At 39.8% G+C, this 23,327-nt stretch overlaps 4 protein-coding genes across 5 annotated transcripts in view; 2 read left to right on the top strand and 2 right to left on the bottom strand.

Moving 5' to 3' along the window:
- Positions 1-1,343: 1,343 nt before the first annotated feature.
- Positions 1,344-7,190, bottom strand: laynb (layilin b). Of its 2 annotated transcripts, none has more exons than XM_008296296.1 (7): positions 6,915-7,190; positions 4,273-4,585; positions 3,834-3,991; positions 3,312-3,356; positions 2,619-2,696; positions 2,312-2,429; positions 1,344-2,013 (listed from the first exon to the last, which is right to left on the bottom strand). In XM_008296296.1, the coding sequence occupies exons 1-7, from the start codon at positions 6,988-6,990 to the stop codon at positions 1,686-1,688; spliced, it is 1,116 nt and encodes a 371-aa protein (XP_008294518.1). In that variant the 5' UTR covers positions 6,991-7,190; the 3' UTR covers positions 1,344-1,685. The 2 variants fall into 2 exon arrangements, with proteins under 2 accessions (XP_008294518.1, XP_008294519.1); XM_008296297.1 differs by having other exon boundaries at positions 2,312-2,417.
- A 6,266-nt stretch (positions 7,191-13,456) lies between these two features.
- Positions 13,457-16,805, top strand: LOC103368054 (zona pellucida-like domain-containing protein 1). The gene is made up of 11 exons (XM_008296295.1): positions 13,457-13,503; positions 13,754-13,879; positions 14,085-14,311; positions 14,487-14,677; positions 14,794-14,866; positions 14,962-15,059; positions 15,158-15,241; positions 15,344-15,515; positions 15,959-16,058; positions 16,147-16,170; positions 16,261-16,805. Exons 2-11 carry the CDS (start codon positions 13,786-13,788, stop codon positions 16,416-16,418), a joined length of 1,221 nt encoding a protein of 406 aa, XP_008294517.1. The 5' UTR covers positions 13,457-13,503; positions 13,754-13,785; the 3' UTR covers positions 16,419-16,805.
- A 104-nt stretch (positions 16,806-16,909) lies between these two features.
- On the bottom strand, positions 16,910-18,354 carry LOC103368053 (uncharacterized). The gene is made up of 3 exons (XM_008296294.1): positions 18,306-18,354; positions 18,124-18,214; positions 16,910-18,006 (listed from the first exon to the last, which is right to left on the bottom strand). Exons 1-3 carry the CDS (start codon positions 18,352-18,354, stop codon positions 17,148-17,150), a joined length of 999 nt encoding a protein of 332 aa, XP_008294516.1. The 3' UTR covers positions 16,910-17,147.
- Positions 18,355-20,823: 2,469 nt separating this feature from the next.
- Positions 20,824-23,327, top strand: part of LOC103368058 (uncharacterized) — a 31,217-nt gene continuing 28,713 nt past the window's right edge. Inside the window, exons 1-5 of the mRNA XM_008296301.1 lie at positions 20,824-20,950; positions 21,080-21,303; positions 22,024-22,236; positions 22,584-22,763; positions 23,080-23,200. Coding sequence (XP_008294523.1) covers positions 20,824-20,950; positions 21,080-21,303; positions 22,024-22,236; positions 22,584-22,763; positions 23,080-23,200 — 865 coding nt within the window. The remainder of the gene's footprint in view (positions 20,951-21,079; positions 21,304-22,023; positions 22,237-22,583; positions 22,764-23,079; positions 23,201-23,327) is intronic.

Here is a 23,327-nt window from a genome sequence, read left to right as displayed (position 1 = left end):
GCTGACAGATCACTGGGAGGGTTGAGCTTCTCACACAATCAGGTGGAGTCAGGAAAGCCCGCAGCTTTGAGGTTTACTCTGGTCAGCAGACTTCTATCACCAGTGTTTCCGCATGCACTGTCCCTTTCCCTGACATCAGAGTCCAAACAGGAAGCCTTGCACAGGGATGACATCACTCTTCAGGTTTAGAATAAAAGGTCAAAATAGTCCCTGAACTGGACAACAACATTTCAGCAGAGAGCCAACGGCATCTTTTTGTCCTTGTGTCTCATAATATCTGCTGACGCTACTGGAAAACGGCTCTGCGGTTTAATTTGGGATTGTTTACAAAATGAGTAACCTTGTGTGAGTCAAAATTTGCACTTACAGTATTCTCAGGGTGGAATGTGTAATCTACCATGTCATACTAAGCAGCACTGCTGCGCCACCCAACTGACCTGGCTCATTAGCACTTATTTGATTTCATTAATGTCTCTTTGAAACCAAAGCCTCAGTGCTGTAGCGAAAATGCATAATTTGTCAGAAATGATGGTTTCAACTGAACAAAGGGTAGATTCAAGTCAAACTGAATAAAAATGAACATGCTTACAGTTCAAATATAATAACTGTATTTAAAACAAGACTTTGTTGACCAGAACCTGTGCAGAGTTGCTCGACATGCAGATGGGATCATGTGGGATTTTTATCTCTGACTGACATTTGTCAGATGAATTTCTACAACTGTCAACATTTATTCAATTAACATGAAATATGTTCACATTTGTAGCCATGCTAACTGCAGATGATCCACCACTTTAGGCTGAAATATCTTAACAGCTGGATAGATTGATTGCCTTGAAAGTGTGCACAGATATCCATGGTCCCTAGAGGATGAAGCCTTGTGATTTTGGCCTGTCTCTCACTTTCCCTCTCGTGCCTCCACCCACTTTTCACTTATCCTGTGAAATATATCTCAACCTTTATGACATGCGCTGGCATAAAATTTTATGCAGACCTTTACAGTTTCCAGATGATGTATCTCACTGATATAGTGGCACCATAAGGTTGACATTTTGCGGTTTAAGTGTCTCAACAGCTATTGGCTAAGCTACCATGGAATTTAGTACACACATGCTTTCCTTCTTCAGAATAATTTTAGTGATCTTGTAACTTCTATTTAATCATTTGTTTTAAAATCCATCAGCTAAACTTGGCGTTTAGCACTAATTTGTGAATCCTAACATGTATAACAAAGTGAACATGGAAAATTTGCACATGCGAAACATCAGCATGCTATCATTGACCTTTGTGAGCATGCTGATCCATGTAGCTCACAGTGAAATTAGCATTGCTATAGACGTGTGTTTTCATTCATAATAAAATTTATTTAAAAGTTTTAAAATATATGATTATTTTCAGGGTCCTAAATATAGAGTCGTAGTTAACAAAAACAGAGCAAAAAGCATCACTCTGAATTGAAACTCTGGATGCAGGATGTTGTGAATGCAGCACTGACGATAGATCCATGTTCTGATAACCTGTACAGATGAGTCCAGGCAGACACAGCCATATGTTCTGTAATCCTGCAGTACACAGGTAACTAGTAGATACAGGAAGAAAGAGACGGAGAACAATTTGTGTCCCTCTGTCTGGCTGGGTCGTGTGACGCTGACGGACACTTGAGACCCAGATTGACATCGACAGCGTTATCCATAGATCTCATTTTCCACCCATCCAGTCTGGCCGCGGCAGCGTCGGCTTTGAGCTCTGCAGGTCTCGTAGATGTCATTGGTTACAAAGCCGCTCTCCCTGTCCACACATGACACGTTCTCATAATCATCACACTGGGAGTCATGGGAAGGGTCGCAGATGTACTTTGTCATGATGTCTGCTGGCAGGCTGCTGGGAAGAGAAGTGTGTGGCAGTTTGGTAACGTCACTGAAGGCATAAGGTCCTTGTACGGGGCAAGGTGTAGCTGTTGTTGACATCCACTGTTTTGATCTGACGGGATAGCTTTCTGTTTCTGTCTTCCTCCTGTGTATGAGAGAAATTGCAGTATTAGAATAATTAGTGCAATTACCACTTCACAGGCCAAATGTTATTGGATGATCAAAGATAAGAGAGATACACAAGTCAGAAATACCCCGAGGAGAAGTGCTCACATTGACTAAAAGTGAGTTTAAACTTGTTGAAAAGCTACTTACTATGCTATCGTGGTAAATGCAAGTTCCCTAAAGGCATTGTACACAGAAGTATTCTTCTTCAATCTCCTCTCAATTTGTGTCCTGTTCTGCATTGCCATTTTATTACCCTTGAACCTTTCTGTGCTTACCTCTTAGCTTGCTGTTTGTAGCAGAAGAAGCCAGCAGCTGCAAACATCAGCAGCAGCAGAGCAGGAATGGTTGCATAAAGGATGTAGGAAACATAGAGGGTGTTGTCTGTGAAAGATACTGCAATGAAAAACACATTACTCGACTTAACTTTATTTAGGATGACCTTTAAATGTGACATTCATCCTTGCATATTTAGGGCCCATCATTATTGTATTGTCACTTGAAACATAAATGTTTAACAGTTTTCCTAAAAACAGAAAGGGGCACTAATTCTGAGCATCAGGAATAATGGTTTTCTTTTCTTACCTGATGACTCAGGAAGTCCTATTTTTATCCTCTCATCGCTTTCTGTAGTTGAAAATATGTTTGGCCTCAGAGATGGAACTGGAGCAACCAGGAAGCAAATGAACACCATCAGTTGAATATAACAATAGAAAGCAAGACCCATGACATTGTTTGGCTAACCACAGCAGATTTCCTATCAAAACACAGTAAACAAAACTTAATGTAAAATATTATAAGCATTGTGTATGATAATAAATTCTGCTTAGATTCCTTGCTCAACTTTTCTAGTTGTTATGGTGCAACTCTATGCAAATATACCTAAAATAGCATTTTTGAAGCTCCTCAGAATGTGTGTGATTACATGTGTTGTGTAAGTTTGGATCCGTAACAATTCTCTTTTAGTCAAACTGAAGATTTTGTAATTTCTTTCTGACTAAATTATGCAATTGAAAGAAAAACACACCATATATAACCTGGAATGTTCAACATGTGAATTGCAGAATTTACCTTCAGATGTATAAAGGGTTAATTTTGACCACTAGATGTCTTTACTTAAACAAGGGGGAAGGCAGCATAGCAGACATTAAAAATAAGAGATCAAAAGTAGTAATGTGGTGGCTTAATATGACTTTTCTTCAACGAAGTATAAATAGAACTTCAGTAGCCTTGTGTTTATATCCCACAGAAACAGCATGCAAGGACAGAAAGTTGTACCTGCATGTGCTGTGTCCCTGTCCTCGGGCATCGCTGGTACTTTTTCTGCAAACGACAGAGAAAACAAGCAAAGAACTTAGCATCATTCAGACAAGACGACTGTTAAAAGTGAAAACTGTGTGTAAGGCTGTTAATGGTTATATAAATAAGTGTCCATATAGATACAGTGAAAGGTTGTTTCACAGGTTTTATGTCCCTTTCCATATTTAAACAAATAAAAACCATTGGTTCATCAAAAAATAAATATTTAAGGTATACCTAAAACACAAGCACATATATTCATGTAAGTTACCAGAAAGCAAAGCATTAAAGTCATCCAGGAAACTGACATTAAAACTGTACATTATGTGTTGAGTTCCAGCTGTTGACAGCAGCGGACATATTTTAGTAGTGCTCTTTGGAAGATAAAATTCTGATTTAGTAGATTTTAAGAACCAAATAAAACCAAAAGTACCAAAAGTCAATATTTCCCAGCAGTGCACAGCCAGGTACAACAGCAGTGGCTGTGATCTACTGACTTACCTTCTGGGTATTTGCAGACAAAGTTGTTCTTGGAGTTGCAGTTGTCATCGTTCCACTGGAACAGGAAATGGCCTTCTTCGTCAGGTGGTGCAGAGGGCTGGTGGTACAAAACCGCACACATTTCACCACCACAGGATGGCTCATCCCAGTGCCAGTTCCTGCAGCACGTAAAACATCTGAGTTTAGACCCGTATCACATTTGAAAAGGATCATTTACATTATTACATGCATTGTTTAACTTGCAAAGCACTTCAGACATTCCTTCACTCCCACACAAGCATCATTTAACCCAAAAAATCTTTTCTAGGTCACAACTGATTACAGCCTTTTTCCACTGACATTTCAGTGTGCTGTGCACCTTGAGATCCCTCACACTGTTTTCACTGAGGTAGTTGAAACTTTCATACTTAAAAGAAAATTACCAAAAAATTATAAAAACCTAAACTTGGCCCTGCTTCCATCCAGCCAATAGTACTGCGAGGGGCAGCCTGGGTTTGCCGTCCCTGCTCTGTAACGCTGTGGGTTGCGGCGAAGCCCAATCCAGAAGTCTCCATCTCCAGCCTGCAGCTGCTGTATGAACCTCTGTATCAGTCGCTGTTCGCTTTCTGTCTCAATGCTGAGCAGCTCGCCTCCGTCCAACCTGCAGGCCTGCCTGGCGTCCTCAAAGGTCAGCCGCCGCCTGCTGTCCTGGATGTAGGACACCTTGTAGCATGGGCGCTCTGTCCCACGCCGACAAATCTGCCAAATCTGGCCTGGACACCAAAATGAGACAACAAGATGTTAGTGCAGAGTTTTTGTTTCCTAAAATCCTCTTGTGGTGCCCATGTGGCAGTAAGATTCTAAACATACAGCATCATAGTATAACTAGGAATTGGAACTTTTGGGTTGCATTGATTTGCCAAATTCTTCCCACTGCAGTGTGGGGAGAGTAAACCATATGGTACCGAAACTGTAATACAAAACCTGTATTTTTAAGGCCCTAAAAAGATTTTCTTTTCTTTTTTAGACTAGTATTGTGCCAGTCAAAATAATGTGGATGGTGTGGTGCTCTGTCACAGACAATGAAAAAGAACTATTTTAGACTGGAGTCAGAAATGTAGAAGGGCAAAGGTTGCACAATTCGTGAATGCCTTACTTTTCACAGTAACTGTATCCTGATTGTTTAAATGCACTGATGAGGTATCCCTTATAGGTCATCTGTCTCTTTTAAATAACAGATAACAGATTAGGCCAGCGAGTCAAGCAGGGTGTGCGCCAGTTTACCACATTGCTGGGAGACGGTCTTTTACAATTTTTTAGGGAGTCGGGCCATGTTTTCTATGACATCTATGGCAAAGATTGTTTTGGCAGCATTTAGGTACATTTCTTTATAATGAACTGTGTGCGTAAGAATTTAAATCCAATCTAATCTTATCTTTAAAACTATCTTGTTGCCTAAAATATAGCACTGTTTTTAAACAACTAAACTCACCAAAATGTTCATAAATATTTGTTGAGTGTCTCGTAAACATGTTTTAAATACATGATTTTTACATGTGCTGCTTTCATTGTGGACAAAAATAAAAAAGTCAGTGTTTGACAAACAATTAGTTATCAATATCCATGTATATATTGATATTTGGATCTAAAATCTATTTTAAAAATACTCCATCTATCTGCAGCCATCAGTCAGTCCATTAGAATATTCATTGATGATAGACCAATAGATGATGAATAGACCTCTACCAATATCTATCCAGCCATCCATGATAGAGATAGACAAATGTCCACACACACCTATTTTATCATCAATCATTAAAAGATCATGGGGAAAAAATGGATGGGTAGATAACCATATAAATATCTAACATGTATGTATCACCCTTTCCATCCATGATGGAAGAGCCGGCATAACACCGTTCCATACCGATCTGTGCAATATCTGAATTTCTTCATATTGCAGAATCTGTACAGCAGTTATGTATAGTCCTCGTTTATTTGTATTTTTTCAACTGATCTCCCTACATTTTTGCTCTATCCCCGTTTGCTGCCATGACAGTGCAAATTTCCCCTCTTAAGAATTAATAAAGGCTTATCTTATTTCTTATTATAGATGGATGGTTAGATGAAAGATAGTTAGATGTGTGCACATCTATCAACTACAGACAGATCCACAAACAGTACCCACCTATAGTATATAGGTAGGACCATAATAATTAAATGTTTTTAAACACTCAGACTTTTCTTGCAAGTTTTGCAACCAACCAATCTGTTATAATGAAACCTGTCATTTCTGTCAAATTTAACAGAATTGCACAAGAAAGATCCTTAAAACAAACTGTGTTTGTTCATGTACCATAGAGATGTGTATTTTGTTGACGTAAAAACATGATTAATGCATCTGTAACCATTGTTTAACTACCAAGAGATGTTAGGTTGAGCCTTGCTGTCCTACACATGGATAAAAAAATGTCCACTGGAGGGTTTGCGACCCTCAGGTTGAGAACCACACTGACCCATAAGCAGTAATTATTGAAGAAGATGAACAAGCGGTGCAATAATGATCGTCTCTTATGTTTATGGCATTTCTAAATACTTCTTAATAGATGAGACTACTGAAATGTGACTTTCATAGATTCAGATATGGATGCATACAAAGCTGGTGTAGTGATTAGAATATGCAGCATGTTCATTTAGTTATAAAAGCCTGTCCTGTAGCATTAAACTGTGACTTTCTGGTTTCAAATCAGTGATCAGAATCACAATCTGTTGATGCTCACTTTCTCCCACATCACGTGTTGCTCAGCTCACTTTGACTGCTGCCTGTTTATCTGTTCAGTTAAATGCACCAACGTTTTAAACAATTGTTCTCGTATCACCCTCGTTGCCTTAAACGACTTCAAAAAACAAAACAAAAAACCCAAACACCAACATCGGACTAAATGTGCTTCACAGCGTCGTTTAGCGGTGCGTACAAACACTTTCGCAACTTTCTCGGCAAAAACAAGTCGAAGTCATGCAGTGGAGATAAAACACACAATAACACACTGTGTCAGAGTTTAAAAAAGGGACTTTTCCTACTTTCCCGAAGCAAATTCTTACCATTTATTTTAGAAGCGGTGGATCCAGGGTGGAAGAAAACGGCGATAACGGTGCCAAACAGCGTCATAAAATCCATCTCTACATGTTCACCCGATGTGCTGGACGATTACACCTGAGATCAAATATATCTGTGTTTTTTTTTTTTTTTTTTAAAGCTCGCTTAATAGTTGAAATTTAGTTTGAAAAAGCCAGAGATAAACACGGCGACGCAGGCAGCAGAGGAGACTGTCCAGGCAAAAGTGGGTCGACTGGTGGAGGCGTGCATATGGCGTCTGACTGAAAAAAAGGGAGATAGCTCTGATTTTTCCCCCCTTTTTTTTCTCTTTTAAAGAGGAAATATGAAAACAATTAAAAACATTATCCCTTTTCAGTGTTTCTTTTAGCTCTAGCCTAAACCACTGAGGTAAACTTGTTCAGCCAGTGTGCACTTTAGTGCTGCAAAAATCCCATTTGGTATATAGTAATGCCATAATGGAGTCAATAGAGCTCTTTGTACATACACATTGCAGCTGTCATGTGCACTGAATTAAAAACAATGAGTGTGTATAGCTATCCTCCTCTTATTCCGCCTCACACACACGGATTGAGTTCTGTCTGAGGAAAAAACAAATGCAGTTTCAGAAGTTTTACTGGTGCTTGTTAAAAGTAGGACTCAGTTTTTCCATTTTTCTTTGCAGAAAAACAAACATAAAACCTGCTGATCTGATGTGATGCAGCTTATATGAGTTTATAGAGCTCATGTGTGAGTTGGTGAGGGGGAGGAAGTCCTACTACTGAAGGAAAAGCTCTAGTAAAGCAAAGAAAAAGAAAGGAAAGTGAGCACACTGTGAAGACATCATCCAAATAGAGACACAGCCAGGACACAGAGTGAGATATAGTAACAGAGTGAAAGATAAAGAGGGTGAAAGGGAATGAGGGAGAGAGTGGGGTTGCCCCATAGAGCAGGAAACCATGCAGAGGTGGAAGAGGAAAGGATTTTTTTTATTTTTTCAGGACCAGGCTTCCTGCTCATTGCTTTGGTTTGGTTTCCAGGCATTTTGCCTTCATTTCCAGAGTGATTGAGGTTGTGTGTCTGGAACAGTCATGGAGTATCAAAATCCAAAATGAAACACTGTACGCTTCCTAATCCTGCAGAATCATCAGACTGAAACTTTCCTCTGAACGTTCAAAGGGACTTTCAGGGAAACAGCAGCCTGTTCAGTTATGACTGAATCAAGGATTGTTGTTACTGTACTTTTTGTCGACTTTCAAAAGGATATGATCAGCATTTTATTGCTGATGGTGTTTGTGTTATTGACACCCCTTTTCTGGTCAAATAGGCTGTGGAAGCAAAGCTGTGCTTGAATTCAAGGAGCCTTATTTCATTGAAATGAAGTTATTTGTATTGTGTGTGTGTGTGACTTCATTTAAGAACTATTCAAATAAAGTTGCAGAAGAAAGGCCTAGTTGCAGCTGCCTTCATGCCTCTCTTCACATGGCAGCTATTAATTGTTTTTTTTTCTAAAGAAAAAAGTTTTATTTACATTTTATCACATATTTATAGATATGTGAACTGTTATGTAAAGGTTTTGATGTAAACTATGGAAGCGAAAACTTATTAGAAGCCAGATATTCTTGCCACTACAGCTGGATTTGGACCGAAGTATTTGCCCACCACTGCATTAAAAGAACAGGTCACTCCAAATAAATGCAATGCTGTGATCACCTTTTTCCTATTTCCATCCTAATAGAATGGATGTTAATATTCGCAGGGTCAAAGGTCACCGTGTGGTGGTACAAAATGATATGAAGCCTATGCATTGGCCTTTGCAGTCAATCCAGTTGAACCTATGATTTACAGTTTTGCTCTTCGGTACATATTGTGTGATATTACAAGAGTTTTCACACATCTCTTTAAAAAGCTCAAAGTTACTCATTTACTCATTCTATCAAATTATATACCTTTTACTGAACCTGAACTTTACTCAAACATAATGGAGTGCTGGTGGCAGTACTGAACTTTCCAAAAACTTCTGAGACTTTCGCAAAAACAACTACTTTTTCTTTACAAACACTACAATCCAGAACCTAACAAATGCTAACACAATGGTGTATGGCTACAAAACCACACAGAAAACCATATGGCTCCTATTTGAATCATCAGACACATGCTGTACTGATTTTACAGCAAAATCTTTTTGTATGTGAAAACTATTTGGCTGATGCACACTCAGAATCAGCAACACGTGTGGTCTGAAACTTGCAATTGTAGAAAATACATCTGGGAGATCAACAGAAAAAAAATATTATATTGCAAAAGAATAGTCATGAAAAACAACAGAAGGCAACAAATGCTTTGCCGTGCTGCTGTTTTTTATAGGTGGCCCACAGTTTGTTTAGACCTGTATCTCCAGCCTGCGTTGTTGTAACTGCAACACAATGTACAGCGCATGATGATGTGTGAATGTTTATTTTAAGGCATAAAGAGAAACTCATAACACAGAAGTCAGCTTTTTGCTCTTGTGTTGTAATAACAGCTATCAACAGATGACTGTGAAAACAGAGTCATAAACACCGGCTCCTCCCTGCGTAAAGCTGAGAGAAGACATACAATCACAGCTTGTTTGGCTCTGTTGTCTGCTGTGGCTTCAGGCTGTCTCGCTGTCTCTCTACCAGTGACACAGGCGTGTCAGTCATGCAGGTGTCTTATTGTCTCAGTTCTATTGTTCGCATCTTTCAAAGCCAATACAGTACATTTAATTACTGGTTGGTGCAGGCAGTTGACTGTCATGTAACAATGAGCTGTCGCTGCGTGTCACAAACCCTGTTCCTGTAAAGTTTACTGTCGGGCAACAGGCTCAGAGATTGTGTGTGCGGAACTGTAATGTATTATGGATAATTCCACAGCAGAACTTAAACATTTAATTGTATATAATAAAACTTTTAAATGCTACATTTAAAAATTTAATTGATTTATGTGAGTGTCTTTCACCAAATGCTCACTTACAAGCTTGCCAGACACTGGATTGCAACAGCTAAGAAATAACAATAAGGAACAGACATTGCATTAACATTGATAGATAAAGTGACATAAAATATTGCATAAACAAACAGGTATAAATGCGTTTCTGAAGCAGAAACTGATGTAGCAGTATGCAGCACTTAGCAAAAAAGTAAATGAAATAAAGCTTAAAACACTGACCCCCTTTCCAACACTTCAAGATCAGAATCCACCTTAAGACATTATCATGTTGGTTGACACACTACAAAAGATATTCTCACAAAAATATGATCAAATTAACAAAAAGCAATAAAACACTATCAGTGAGTGAAGCTTTCATTCTCTCATTGTGTTCAGTTGGTAATCCATCATGATTGACTGATTTTTTCATTTGCTGAAGAAAGCTAATTTTTAATGTTGTTTATCCCATATTAATCCAAATTTTCCTGTTTATATTTATTGTTATTTTTTATTCTGAGAGCAAAACAAGCAAAGGCTGTTGGGGGTAGAAGTTGAGTCTGTTTGCTTTCACTCCTCGGTGTTGGTGAATCACGAGTCTGTTAGATCCAGAGAACAACAAAGCATTTGAGCTACGTCTAATTTTGTCCAGCAGATGACACCAAACGACTCATGAAGTAATGCCGAGCGGCAACTCCCATTCACTTCTGCAATGAATCAAGGATTGTCCAGTTACTCAGATGCTGTACTTGAGTACAGTTTTGAGGTATTGATGTGTGCAAGTATTTTTAGCTTTTTATTAATTGTACTGTAAACAGGAAAAACTGTCCTTTTAGTGCACTGAATTCGGTTGTTGGTGGTTGTTTGGGTTAAAGATTTTACATTAAAACACATGATAAGCATATTAATAAAACACTGTATCAAAGATTTAACTCGTGGATCTCAATCGTTTTACTTATGTCCACTTATTTGGCATCATTGTCTACATGTGTATCGACATATTATTTCAAGTTTTACCACAGAAGAGACATTTCCATGAAAGCTTCTCGGATGGTTTAATTTATACATGTGTTTAAATGCAACTTGCATTACTGTTAATAATGTAACAGCATCTTCTGTACCTTAGTTGCAAGAGATATATTGTTATGCACAACAAGTACTTTTTCTTTAATATTTTAAGTGCAGTTTGAGTCATTCATTTACATTCTGAGAAGAGGAAATGTTAGTTTCTTGCAACAAAACACAGCAAAAATGAACCATCGGATACTGAAATCATCTATTCAAAAAAAGAGAAGGAACTGCACCGGGTCACTTCTGCACTTTAGATCTTGAAAGCAGAACTTTTACTTGACTATTTTACAGTGCTGTTTGGCTCCTTTACCCAAGTGTCTGAATGCTTCTCCACCACTGAATGGCACAAACTGATAACATATTATCACCAAAAGCTTTTTTCCCAGATATATTTCTTGCGCTGTAAGGCTATAACTGCATTATCTCATAAGAGTGAATATCTTTTGCTAATTAGTGTTGCACAAGTAACCAAAGTTCACTTTTTCTTATAGGCGGAATGAGCATAATCTCTTCTGCATCTTTGAGGGGTTGCAAATGTTATTGAACATGTAGACTTCTCAGTTACTTCCCTAACTAAATGACGTGCTATATTCACACCCAGAGAGGTCATTAGCTACACTGATTATCTGCTTTTCTGTACATGGCCACAGAGTACAGAATCCTCTCCTCACAAGCTTCCCAGTGTATCCTTTTTCATCTCAATCTAAATCCGTTCACTCCCGTGGGCCTTGTTTTCATTGTTTTCTGATGTCATTGTATGTCAGTAAGCATTGTTGCTCCTGGTGAAAGGAACCAGTGAACGATGCCCACAAATCATTGTCACTGCACGCTGTCACAATAATTCTGGCTGTCTGGTGTATCTAACTTTAGCCTCCCTCCTAAAGATAATTGCTCCATAACTAATTTCTGTCCTGTTCTGCCCTATCCCATAATCAATACGCTGATGTTTTCATCTTGTGCCATTATTTATATCAACAATGTGAGCCCTGTTTTCTCCGTCTCATGAAGAAAAACAGGGCTTTATCTTTATCCATAAAAATTCTTGGTTTTCATTGTGTAAATACAATATGCTGTTTTTAAAAATGGTACATGCCGTACACTGTAGGTTATTACCATCGTCCCATGGACCTCTGGGTAAGTGTTCATCATATCCAGACATTCTTACATAATCTACATCTGACCCTGCAACCAAGGAGGGGTTATTGGAAACGTGATTGAAATGCAGATGTCTTGTTTCCAAACAGGTGTCCCGGGAGGTGAAATCAGGTGGGACTGAAGAAATTGTAAAAGTGTGACGCATCCTTGGATAGTGTGACAAATGTCCTCTCTCACCGTGGGCACTTTGGCAAAAGTACAGATGCTCCTTTTCATTCAGTATTTCTGGCAAACAATAGGCCTTCTCAGTTGAGCAGTAACAGTTGTGGCCTATAGCGATGTAGACTAGCTGCCATGCAACTCTATGGAGACAAAAAAAGGAAAGGGAAACTTACAAAGGTTTCTCTTGGTTGGGTGAGTACTTCATAGCTTGTGGCAATCATGATCACCTTTCAAGCATTCAAAGTGATTCACTCTCAAGACACTGATCCACGATTCGCAACAGGGGATTTCTATGCAATTACTTTTATGTCTTCGAAGATGAACATCCACTATACCTTTGTTTTGATGTTTTTGGTTTTGGAACATAGATTTGAGATTATTTGCAATGCAGGGCAGCATGTTACTATTAACCTCTTAAGACCTGGCGTCCACATGGGCATCACATTTTGGGTTATATTACCACAGTGGTTAATTTTTTAAACATTTTTTTTTCTTATTTTATTAGAATTGTTTTATTATTTTATTTAAAAAAAATTTATATATTGTTTAGATCAAATAGCAAAGAGAAATAAAAAAAAAATGCATGTCAAACAAGAGCTCGGGTCTTAAGTACAGAAACCATTCTGCTATCATATTAAGCACATTTATCCTGCAAGTTTATCAGTCATTATTTCATAAATGGCATTTCAACTGCAGTGTGCTAATCAAGAACCTGAAGGTTTTCAGTTAAGTTCTCCGAATGATGCAAACACATTCTATATGAAACAGAAAGTTCAACATATTGTTTTCCAACAATATTGTCGATTGTTTCAAAATGCAGCTCTTAAACTCCTATTTCCCACTAAATATGCACACTGCATTCGAGTTTAAATCTCATTTGCTTCTGCACAGCCTGCTCTGACAGCCAACATTTATATTTCTAACCTCTTGCACTTTCATAATTGTTTCTGATGGAGGGAAACCTGAAACATAGTTAACCTGAGGGATCTGTGTCAAATCCCACGGACACATTAATCTGCAAAGGTGAGGATCTGACAGTAAATCCTGCCAGGAGCTGCTGCTGTCTAAATGAGAAGTCATGGTACAAACATGAAGAAAGTGTGGGTGATTGTGTACGTGTGTGTGTGTGTGTGTATAGGATTCTATAATTAGTTGAAGGGAGGGCTTTAGAGTCACACCGCCACGGTTTTAGGTGTCCTGAACACTATAAAAGCCATATTGCTCTACTGTTCTGTGACATACACCTGCCCAGGTACCAACAAGGTAAGACCCTCCTCAGGTTGTTACATCGGCCTTATATTTTAGAATGACAACATCTTTCTATCTTATGAATGAAGGGACATAAATTAAACATTGTAATTTTTTGCGGTACAAGAAGAGACAAAGTTTGCAGCTTAATTTTTGCCAGTTCATGGTTGTCTAAAGCCTATTTTTGCATTGATTTTGTGAAGATTCAATTTGCAGAAGATGAAAAAGTTGCTACTGTTATTTTGTGTCTTTCTACTTATTACAGGAGCCAAACTGACATAACCTACCTCAAAAAGCATGAATCTTTACGTTTGTCTCCCTCTGCTGGCTGTTCTGCTGCAACCTGCTGTGTGTCTTTACAACTGTTCATCTCAGTATGAGAGAACTCCAGGTAGGTTCATCACTATACTTACCAAATAGTGAGATTTGTGCAGTGGGAAAAGCTATATGTTTTGACAAATGTGGTGTTCATTCGTGCCACATGTTGACGTTAAGTAGCAGCACCTGCCTTTAGATTTAAAGTCTCTCAATGTTCAAGCACAAAGCTGTGCATTTATCTAATTCTCTTGCTTTAATTGACATTCTCTCCTTCTCAGACAACTCGGACATGGTGGTTGACTGCGGCCCTAGTGTGATTACTCTGGAGGTCAACTACTGCACGGCTCAGTGGGCAGGCTTCAACGCCACAGAACTGTCACTGAATGGGAACCACAACAATACAGACTGCCAGGGCTCCATCGACACCAGTGTGGACCCCCCAATCATCCGCTACCAGCTTCCTGTTAACCACAGTCAGAGTAACCCCTGTCGCCAGTCTCTGCAGGTCAGAAAACATCTGTTAGAAGATGTTGAACAGTATTGACTGGTACAAATAGAGACATAAATATGTTGAAGCTAGAGGTGCATTTGGATGTTAGATGTTTAATCATTTATTTAGAGCTGTTTGGCAGCATGTAAGACCCTCAGGTGATGATTGTGTTTGTTGCTGTCTTGCTCAGATCGTGGATGAAGCACCAGACCCCACAGGTCCCTTCAGCAGCTTCTTGAGCATCCAGTCAGTTATCATCACAGGATTTATCGACACACCCAGATCTGACCAGGGGGTGATCAGCTACTCTACAGACCTCTATTATCACTTCTCCTGCCGCTATCCACTGGAGTACCTGCTCAACAACACACAAATTGCAGCGTGAGTGATTAAAAATATTTATTTTGTGCAAAAAAGCTTTTTGTAAATTAATACAAGAAATTTTAAAGTTTGTTTTCATCCTGTTATTTTTACATCTTTCATATGATTTTTTTTAGCTCTTCAGTCTCGGTGGCAACCAGTGAAAATAATGGATCCTTCATTGATACACTAAAAATGAGTGTTTTTAATGTAGGTACAACTTGACATCCAAGTTACATTTTTCAGTTACATGATTTTCCAAAAAAAATGTTGTCTACCTTTAATCTGATGTCTTGTTTCCTCAGGACACCGATTATGGCTATCCATTACTTGTACCTTCAGCTGGACTTGAGCTACGAACCAGGATCTATGTGGAGGTCAAGGCCATTAACCTCACAGGAAAGTAAGTAAATCCTATTAGGGTGAGTGGATGCTATATTGAAATAAAGGTCATGACGGTGTATTCTCGGGGCAAATTGTAACCCCTTGTCCTGTTTTCAGCTTCAATGTACTGCTGGATCACTGCTTTGGGACTCCCACTCCTTACAACATGTCGCAGAATGAACAACACAACTTTTTCACCGGGTAAGAAAGCACACATCATTCTTCTTCATACACGGAGGATAAAATGATTACTTTTATGTTACTTTTTAAAAATATTCACAATGTGATCTTGCTCTCCACTAGCTGCACAGTAGATGGCAGAGTGAATGTGACGAGCAATGGCCTCTCCAAGGTTGCCCGGTTTAACTTTGAGGCTTTCCGCTTTGTGGCGCACCGTGACAAGGCAAAGTCCAGCATCTATCTACACTGCATAATGAGACTCTGTGAGCCCAGCAAATGTGAAGAGCTGCTGTCTGTAAGTTGAGAAGCCGAGAACAAATGACTCTAGCTTTCAGGACATCAAATGGCAACTTTCAAAAGTACCCACTGGCAATATATCTAGGACAAAGATCCAGTTTAACACCTTTCATATTGCTTTTTATATTACTATCAGCTTATTATATAACTCACAATAACTGCAACAAAGATGCATTCATCCATCCAGTGATGTTGTGGTGTATAGTTGGAAACCCCCAGGCCTCCAGGACAAGTTTGTGCTAGCTGTGATTTTTGTGTTTTGTTAAAAGATAAAAACAAATGAATTACACACTATGTCTTAAACTTAATGTATTTAAACCTAAGGTGACCTAAACGCACACACATAAGTTGCATCAGGTCGTATTGTGATAATATGTCCATTGAAAAACCTCTATGTTCACATTATATGACATAGACTGAACCCAACCTGTTGTTTTTCAGGGTTGTTCTTCCAGAAGAAAAAGATCTTTGACTCCTTTTGGAGAAAGGAGTAGTGAATCTGCCACTGTCTCAGTTGGACCTCTTTACACTGCTCAAGAAGGTTTAAAAGACACATTTTTACCCTTTTACTGTGATTTTCAAACAACACCATGATGAACCTTTTCACTGATGAACTGATTTTCTTATAGGTGTGCCTTTTGCAGCTGCTTACAGTAAGTATACTTTAATGACATTTTTAGATGTAGAAATACACCTTAATTTCTTTGACAACCCCAAGAACAATCTCTTGTTGTGTGTATTAGGTAATGACGTGGAACCAGAGTGGGACGATGACGATGTGACAGGACTGGTGGTCGGTGTGGTGTTTGGCTCAGCTGCTGCTGTTTTACTGGTTCTCGGTGGCTGGTTTGTCCTGAAGAAGTTTTATTGGGTGGGAGGGTTATCTCATGCGTTTGCCTGACACACCAACTTGAAAATTGTCTTTGCCTCACACCACATTGTAACTGCAGGTGTATTGTAAATATATGAAAAGTCAAGGTTTTTCTGTAATAATGAAATGTTCTTGTCAGGTGACTATGGAGGCCAAGAAAATAACTTGCTATCTTGTGTAACTTTGTATGCTTATTGCATTCAAGAGTTGGAAATGAAGGAACAGCTGAACCTGAGCTGTAAGAAAGAAATATTTACTATGTAAGCAATTAAAGAATAGAGTCATTTTTATTTTTTATGGAAGTGCAAGTTTGCTTTAATAACACCTGTGAATCTGCCTGCCCTGCTATATGTTCTTTTTCTACAATATCATAAATGTTTTGTACAGAATCCTAATAAAACCACTGTTGAACAAATTCAAATATGGAGTGTATGCTTGAAATAAATTAAGCAAAAATACCCCCAAAACCTTAAAACTCTTTGGATGATACAACATATTTAAAGTAAAATGGCAACAGATCATTTGTAGTGTATTAACAAAAACTTTACTCTTCAAAGCATCTTTTTACATTCCACAGTAAATACATATTGACACACACAGAATGAAACAAACACATCAGTCAAATTCATGCATTCATAAATATTTACAAGCTACTTACTGGGCTGGTATGATGACAAACAACAAGCCACATTTACAAGAATACAGGTCCAATAATTCATTTTAATGGGACTGTATCACTGATGAAGTTAGTGCTTTTTGTCACTGCACTGAGTGCAGAATGTCCTGGATCAGAGCAGAGAGTTTAACTGAAAAGTCCTCCTGCAAAGAGTCACCTTCCTGTAAGGATATGGAAGAAGCCAGATGCAGGCTGGAGGTTCTGTGAGTCTCCAGCTCCTCTTCCAGCCCTGTAAACAGCCTCTCCATCCGGGCCTGAAGCATTTGGCTCTGCAGGGCTGCATTTTGGCAGAACTGTTCCACGCTGCCTGCCACCTCCGTCCTACGAGGTTGTGCAGATTCTTGCAAAGCAGCAAGCTGTGCTTTGAGAGCCCCTGCCCTGTTCTGTGCCTCCTCCCTCAGTGAACTCACTTCTTGTCCCAGCCTTGAGCTCATTTCCTGCCAGACCTTTGACTTGGCTGCCTCCTCCTCACCAGCACTGATCTCTTTCAGATGTTCAATCACTGCACTGGCTGTGGAGTGGAAGTCATTGAAGATGTTAGCAAGTTTCAACCTGCTGTGCTCCAGGGTTTGGCTCATCCATTGGAAGGCTTCCTGATAGAGAGCCGGACTGGCCTCTACCTGGGCCTCGGCCGTCTCCAGGCCCTGCAGGTAGAGACTCAGCTGGCTGCACAGATCTTGGGTGTTGCTGCTGAGAGAGCTCCCAAGCTGCTGGGTGAGGGGAGTCAAGCGCTCCCTCATGCTGGCCAGGGTGGAGCTGAGATGGTCTGGAGATGGGGACAACTTCTCTCGCAGCTCGGCCAGCTCTTGGCGCAGACGGATACGCAGACGCGCTGACTCCATGTTGAGTTTGCGCTGCATCTCCTCTGCCACAATGTTTTGGCTGTCATCATTTCCTTGGTTGTAAAGGCTGCTACTGTCTATGTTGCTCTTGTAGATCTTACTGAACAAAGAAAGCAAGAAGCACTCGTTTATAAAGTGTCAGCTGTGTTCAAGGTTACGTGCAGATTCATGTCAGATCCTTTTATAGATTTATAGTTCCTTAGTTTAGTCAACTTACTCCAGATATTTTGGGTCTGTCTTGTCATGAGCCTGGTTGGCCTTTGAGTCAGTCCAGGTTGCCTCCCTGGTGTCACCGTGTAGTGGGTATGCTAAAGAACAAGAAAGAATACATTAACAAAAAGCAGAAATAGGCAGCAAAAAAGAAAAGTGGAAAAAAAAATGTAGAGGAAAAATGAATACCTAAAGTTGTCAAAAATGACAGGGCGAAGATCACCACTCGTAGATGCATCTTTATCTTTCTGTGGAGGGACAGATGAGAGAAATACATAAGAATTTTACTGTAGGACAGACAAACTTTTTAAATCTGAAACATTACAATAAATTATGTATAACTCGCTTTCACAAATTACCTTCTCAGAACAGGAAGAAGATCAGTTTGTGAATGAGTGACTGGCCTTTACCTGAGGATCAGAGGTCTGCAGAGCTCCGTCTCCTCTCATCTGACTTATAAAGGTCCTTGTTATCAGAGTGGCAGCCCAAACTCTGCCTGTGTCAACAGTCAACACGTGGAGGGTCACACTGATGTTGGAACACAACATGCACATACACACACACACACATACTATGCCAATACCGTCCACTGTTCAACATTCATAAAACTTCCTTCTTGCAGCATTGATTAAGAATGTCACACTGATAAGGATGAACCATTTCAACAGAACCCCAAAGATAGTCGGTCATATAACCAGTCGTTAAAATGGATCAAATAAGATTTAAAATATTGCAGTGAGATAGGTATACTGTCAGCAATGCATTTGCACACTTAATTGGCATAAAAACAAAACATAAAAATGAGGCACAAGTTTATTGGACCAACCACAAACAGTTCACCAAGTTCACATTTGTATGTCCACAGCCAGATAAGAAATCTGGCAGGATTTCTGTCGTTTTTTTTTTTTTTTTTGTACGTCAAAAGCCCTTTATGCCAGCAACCAGGAAGATATGAATATTTACAGATGAGCTCACTTGTTTAATCCACGGTGCAGATTGCGGCTTTTCAAGTATTATTCATGATTTGAAGTGGGTTTTTGTGTTTTGTGTGTTTTAAATTGTGTAAGAATTCAGGATAGAGAGTTCAGCTCACACAGCTTGATTACCACGGCTTGTTTTGGATGCTTGACAATCAACAGTTTACACATTGTTGTTTGTGCTGCTAGTCAGGACAGAGCATCTCAAAGCAGCACAAGCAAATACTACTGATTATACTAAACTCTGTGTTCTTTTTACAAAACAAGGAATGACAGAAGTCAACTTAAAAGGTAGTTTTAGCTGCTGGTGTATTTTATATTTTTACATTTTTGGCAATAAAAAGCATATTTCCTGTATTTCATACCTTGTTCATGAACTAATTATTCTGCTTTGCATTTGTAAGTGCAGTGTGAAGGGTTTTTCCACCAGTGACAGGAATATGTGGGTGAAAGTTGAATCCTGCGCAGTTAGATAAGTTAGAAGTCGTCATCAAAGGATCATAGTCCATGGCTGCCCTGATGAAATATGTAGGTTATTCCAGTTATCCAAAGTCCAGCATTTATTTCAATACAATAACAGTGTAGAGTGAGTAAGACTTTGGTTACCGTTCACAAAAACAACACTGTTGACTGTTTTCTGTTCTCATGAGTTGAATGTTGAACAGACAGCATGTGTGTAAATACTGTATGTGGTCACAGAAGGCCTTATTACACACAAATGGTGACATGAAAACACAAATAAGTAGGACTTTACAATTGCAGAAAATACCACGTTGCACAACTCATTGTGTAACTCTTGTGTTAAAATGACCGGTCAGCTCATTGCACTTCATATCACAATAAGCTGGGCCCCACAATGTTTTCTTTTAATATAGAGCAAAAGGGAACAGTCTTACTTTTGTTCAAGTTAATAGACATCAGGATAAGACGAACTACCTAATAAAGGTTCCATAGAAGAAAGCGAAGTGCCAGTTGTGTCAGTGTTTATACTGGATGTAAGAAATAAATGCTTATTTAAATGATTTTTGTCAACTGCACTACATTTATAGTAAAAAAAAAAAAGACACCTATTGATACAAATGACCTGTCAGTTGTGAGCCACACAGACCTTGACCTCAGCCGTACTTCTCATGATGCTATCAACAAGTAAACACAAATGTACAACAATAACAGTCACGTTTGTCAAATTGGTTCATTTATGGCTGTAGCTGAATCAGCAGCTGGCTTGCAAAATGCGAGGTATTATATCTGAGCAGACATCTGAGCTCGACTTGTGTATTTCAAAATGAAGTCAGCAGCTGCTGTGACGTATATAGCGTTCAACAGACTCCGCTAAAGCAAAGCTGTGTTGATGCACGCTGGGAGCCAAATCATTAATCAGTATCATGGTAGGATTGAGAAGAACAAATGCAGTAATGTGATCGGGCAGCAACCAGGCAGCTGCTTTTTTTCTTGCTGCTTTGCACCGGTAACCAGTTACACCACTGTCACTGTCACCTTACCTTACTGGCCTCATAAATCATTCAGTGAGCCATTGAAAGTTATGCAGACTAACTAGCCCACTACTTATCTTGCAGCTCTGTCTACCAATAGACAGATCAGGTCAGTGGTAGGAGCAGGAAGGAGAATTTTACCGAATCGCTTTCTTGGTCATGGTTAAAAAAAAAAAAAGGATCATGGCTGAAGCACTAAAAAGCATGTGTAGGCTTCAGTAGGTGGACATGTTAACAATGCTACGGACCTGCATGTGCATGTGGTTTGGTTGTCTGTGGTGGATATTTGCTTCTGTGCTGCTAATTCTGGCTCAAGGAAACAACGTCAGCCAACACAACCAGGAGAGGATTCCCTGCCAGCCAGGTATGACTGGATACTATGGTTTTCCATCATTCTTAATAACATGGCATCAGCAGAAAAGAAAAATAGAACAAATTCTTACAGAAATATCCATATCACACTGCTCTCAGGACATGTTGTTGTTTCTGTTAGGTTACTACTGCCCACTGGGAAGTCTCACTCCAGTCCCCTGTCCTAAGGGAACCTATGGACCAACTGCTGGAGCTGTATCCCTAGATGGCTGTCTGAAGTGCCCTCCTCACCACTACTGCCCCAGACAGGGCTTGTACACCTCCCTCCCCTGTGGTCCTGTGGCTCAACAGCCACTGTCTGGCCAGGACACCTGCATCTGCCCAGGAGAGGGACAGAGTTTTCAGGTGATGTTTGCTTGTTTGTTGTTCCTGTGTTTTTTTTAAGCATCAGCCTGGTCATTCTTGCAGATTGCGTGTTAGGAGTATCCATGTGCTACTTCTGGTGCTTGTTTTCATATGAACATCACAGCCTTCTACAGTACAGGTCACCTACTTCCTCCTTTGTCTGGGAGTTCATCCATTATTCTATTAAACTATAATGGAACTCTAATCTCACAAGCTTATGATTTTTTTTCTTTGTGTGTGTGTAACCAAAATGTCTTAGGACACAGTGTGCAGACTAATATAGTCATGAGAGTAGCGTCCTCACGGTCACTCAGAAACTTTAGACTAAACAATCTGTAGCTTCAAGCTGAAAGAGCTCCGGATCAAGTTCCCCCACAGCAGGGTCTGGTTTCTGAGCCTGCTGCAGCGTGCATAGCTGTTGAGGTCTCCACTCACCAGCTCTGAGTAAAGGGAATGAGATTTTTCTTCTGACTGTGGCATCGGAGTTTGTGGAAGGATTAATATAGAATAAAAAAAGACAGGAAGTAATTTTAAAAAATGAGAGTACGAGGAGAAGCAAATAGGTGGTAAAGGTAAGGAAAGGTCTGGATTTGTCACTGAATGAATGAATGAATGAATGAATGAATGAATGAATGAATGAATGAATGAATGAATGAGGACCAGTTTGGTGTATTAAGTAACACATTGACCACAGCATGAACTGTACTGTCTTTTCCACAGACCAGTCATGGCCGTTGCCACTGTACCATCGGGTATCAACCCACCGCCAACGGAGATGTGTGCGTGCAGCAACTGTACAATGTCTGCAGAGATGGAAAAACTCGCACACAGTATGGAGACTGTTTTGACAGATATCAGTGGTCACTTCACTGCAAACAGCAGGTTCGGCCTTGTGTGATAATATCACACTCAGATATACGCACTGGAAGTAGGGCAAAGGGAACTGGTCTATCTCTTCTTAAAAAAAAAAAAAAAAAAAAAGACACTAGACAGGAAACTGGTCCTAAAGATATGGAACACAAGCTTAGTTTTAAACTGTGATCTGTTTACAGAACACACTGAATAAACAAACACCACCGTCAAAGACAAGGCTAATGAGTACAACCTAGATGTCTTTGCCCTTTATTCCATGAACCTGACAATAGTTTATCTGGTACAGGCTACTATTAAGCTCACTTAATATTTAACCCTAAACTGCTTTCCCTGGTTAGCAGTGCTTTTGTTGTTGAATGATAAAGCCTTTAGCTGATCCAAGCTGTGCATTGGTATGTTTCCTGCAGGTTTGCCAAACTGCAGAGGACTACCGGGGTTATGACGGGGAGCTGGGTCTGTGTATTTGTATAGAGACTCCTGGCCGAGCTGCATGTGGAGGCCTGTGCAGGAGCGGGCCGGCTACTGGGCTGAAGCTCCAGTGCCAATCTAGTGGAGAAATGGAGCTGGTGTGGAACTATGGCAGTCAGGTGAACAGAGTCAGCTACAGATTTACACATTTTCATGCACCAAAGGAAATAGTACTGAACAACAGCATGCTACCTACTAATATGGGCCCAAAAAACTGAAAGCACACTGCATCCAAGAGCTGTTTTGATACCATATCCATGTAGTATTCCCAACAGAACAAACATAATCATGAATAGTTTGAGCTACAATGCCCGATCAAACAATGCATGCGTCCTTACAATGTCGTGTTCTTTTCCCCAGCAGTGAAAGCTTTAGACAAGTGTCTCTTGTGTTGCGGTGACCTATTAACGGCAAATGCTCTTATTGTGTTTGCAGGTGTCGAGCGTCTCAGAAAGCGTGCTGACGCTGCTTTTTAAACAGTGGGACTCTCAGGGGAATCTGCAGTGCAACAGCATCCTCAACTCCTCACGTCCTGTCTACATTGTTCAGACAACAGGTGGAGACACACGTTTACATGTTCACAAACACACAATTTGGCATTTATGTCCTGCATTTGATTTCCTCCTCACTCCCCGTCTCTCTCATGTCTTCCTTTCGCCCCATCTGTCTCTCTGTTCTCTGAT

The sequence above is a fragment of the Stegastes partitus genome, unplaced genomic scaffold, assembly GCF_000690725.1.
Source record: "Stegastes partitus isolate 25-593 unplaced genomic scaffold, Stegastes_partitus-1.0.2 Scaffold1117, whole genome shotgun sequence".
NCBI classification, from domain to species: Eukaryota; Metazoa; Chordata; class Actinopteri; family Pomacentridae; genus Stegastes; species Stegastes partitus.
This window is presented reverse-complemented; position numbering and strand designations above follow the sequence as displayed.

Bases quoted from the DNA above. Each gene is read 5' to 3' on its own strand.
- laynb (XM_008296296.1), bottom strand. From the start codon at position 6,990: ATGGATTTTATGACGCTGTTTGGCACCGTTATCGCCGTTTTCTTCCAC. The intron at 4,586-6,914 runs GTAAGAATTTGC...TTTGGTGTCCAG, and splicing joins CACCGCTTCTAAAATAAATG to GCCAGATTTGGCAGATTTGT. The intron at 3,992-4,272 runs GTTTTTATAATT...TACGTGCTGCAG, and splicing joins GGAAGCAGGGCCAAGTTTAG to GAACTGGCACTGGGATGAGC.
- LOC103368054 (XM_008296295.1), top strand. From the start codon at position 13,786: ATGAATCTTTACGTTTGTCTCCCTCTGCTGGCTGTTCTGCTGCAACCT. The intron at 13,880-14,084 runs GTAGGTTCATCA...TCTCCTTCTCAG, and splicing joins TCAGTATGAGAGAACTCCAG to ACAACTCGGACATGGTGGTT. The intron at 15,242-15,343 runs GTAAGAAAGCAC...GCTCTCCACTAG, and splicing joins CAACACAACTTTTTCACCGG to CTGCACAGTAGATGGCAGAG.
- LOC103368053 (XM_008296294.1), bottom strand. From the start codon at position 18,354: ATGCATCTACGAGTGGTGATCTTCGCCCTGTCATTTTTGACAACTTTA. The intron at 18,215-18,305 runs GTATTCATTTTT...CTTGTTCTTTAG, and splicing joins GTCATTTTTGACAACTTTAG to CATACCCACTACACGGTGAC. The intron at 18,007-18,123 runs GTAAGTTGACTA...TTCTTTGTTCAG, and splicing joins ACAGACCCAAAATATCTGGA to TAAGATCTACAAGAGCAACA.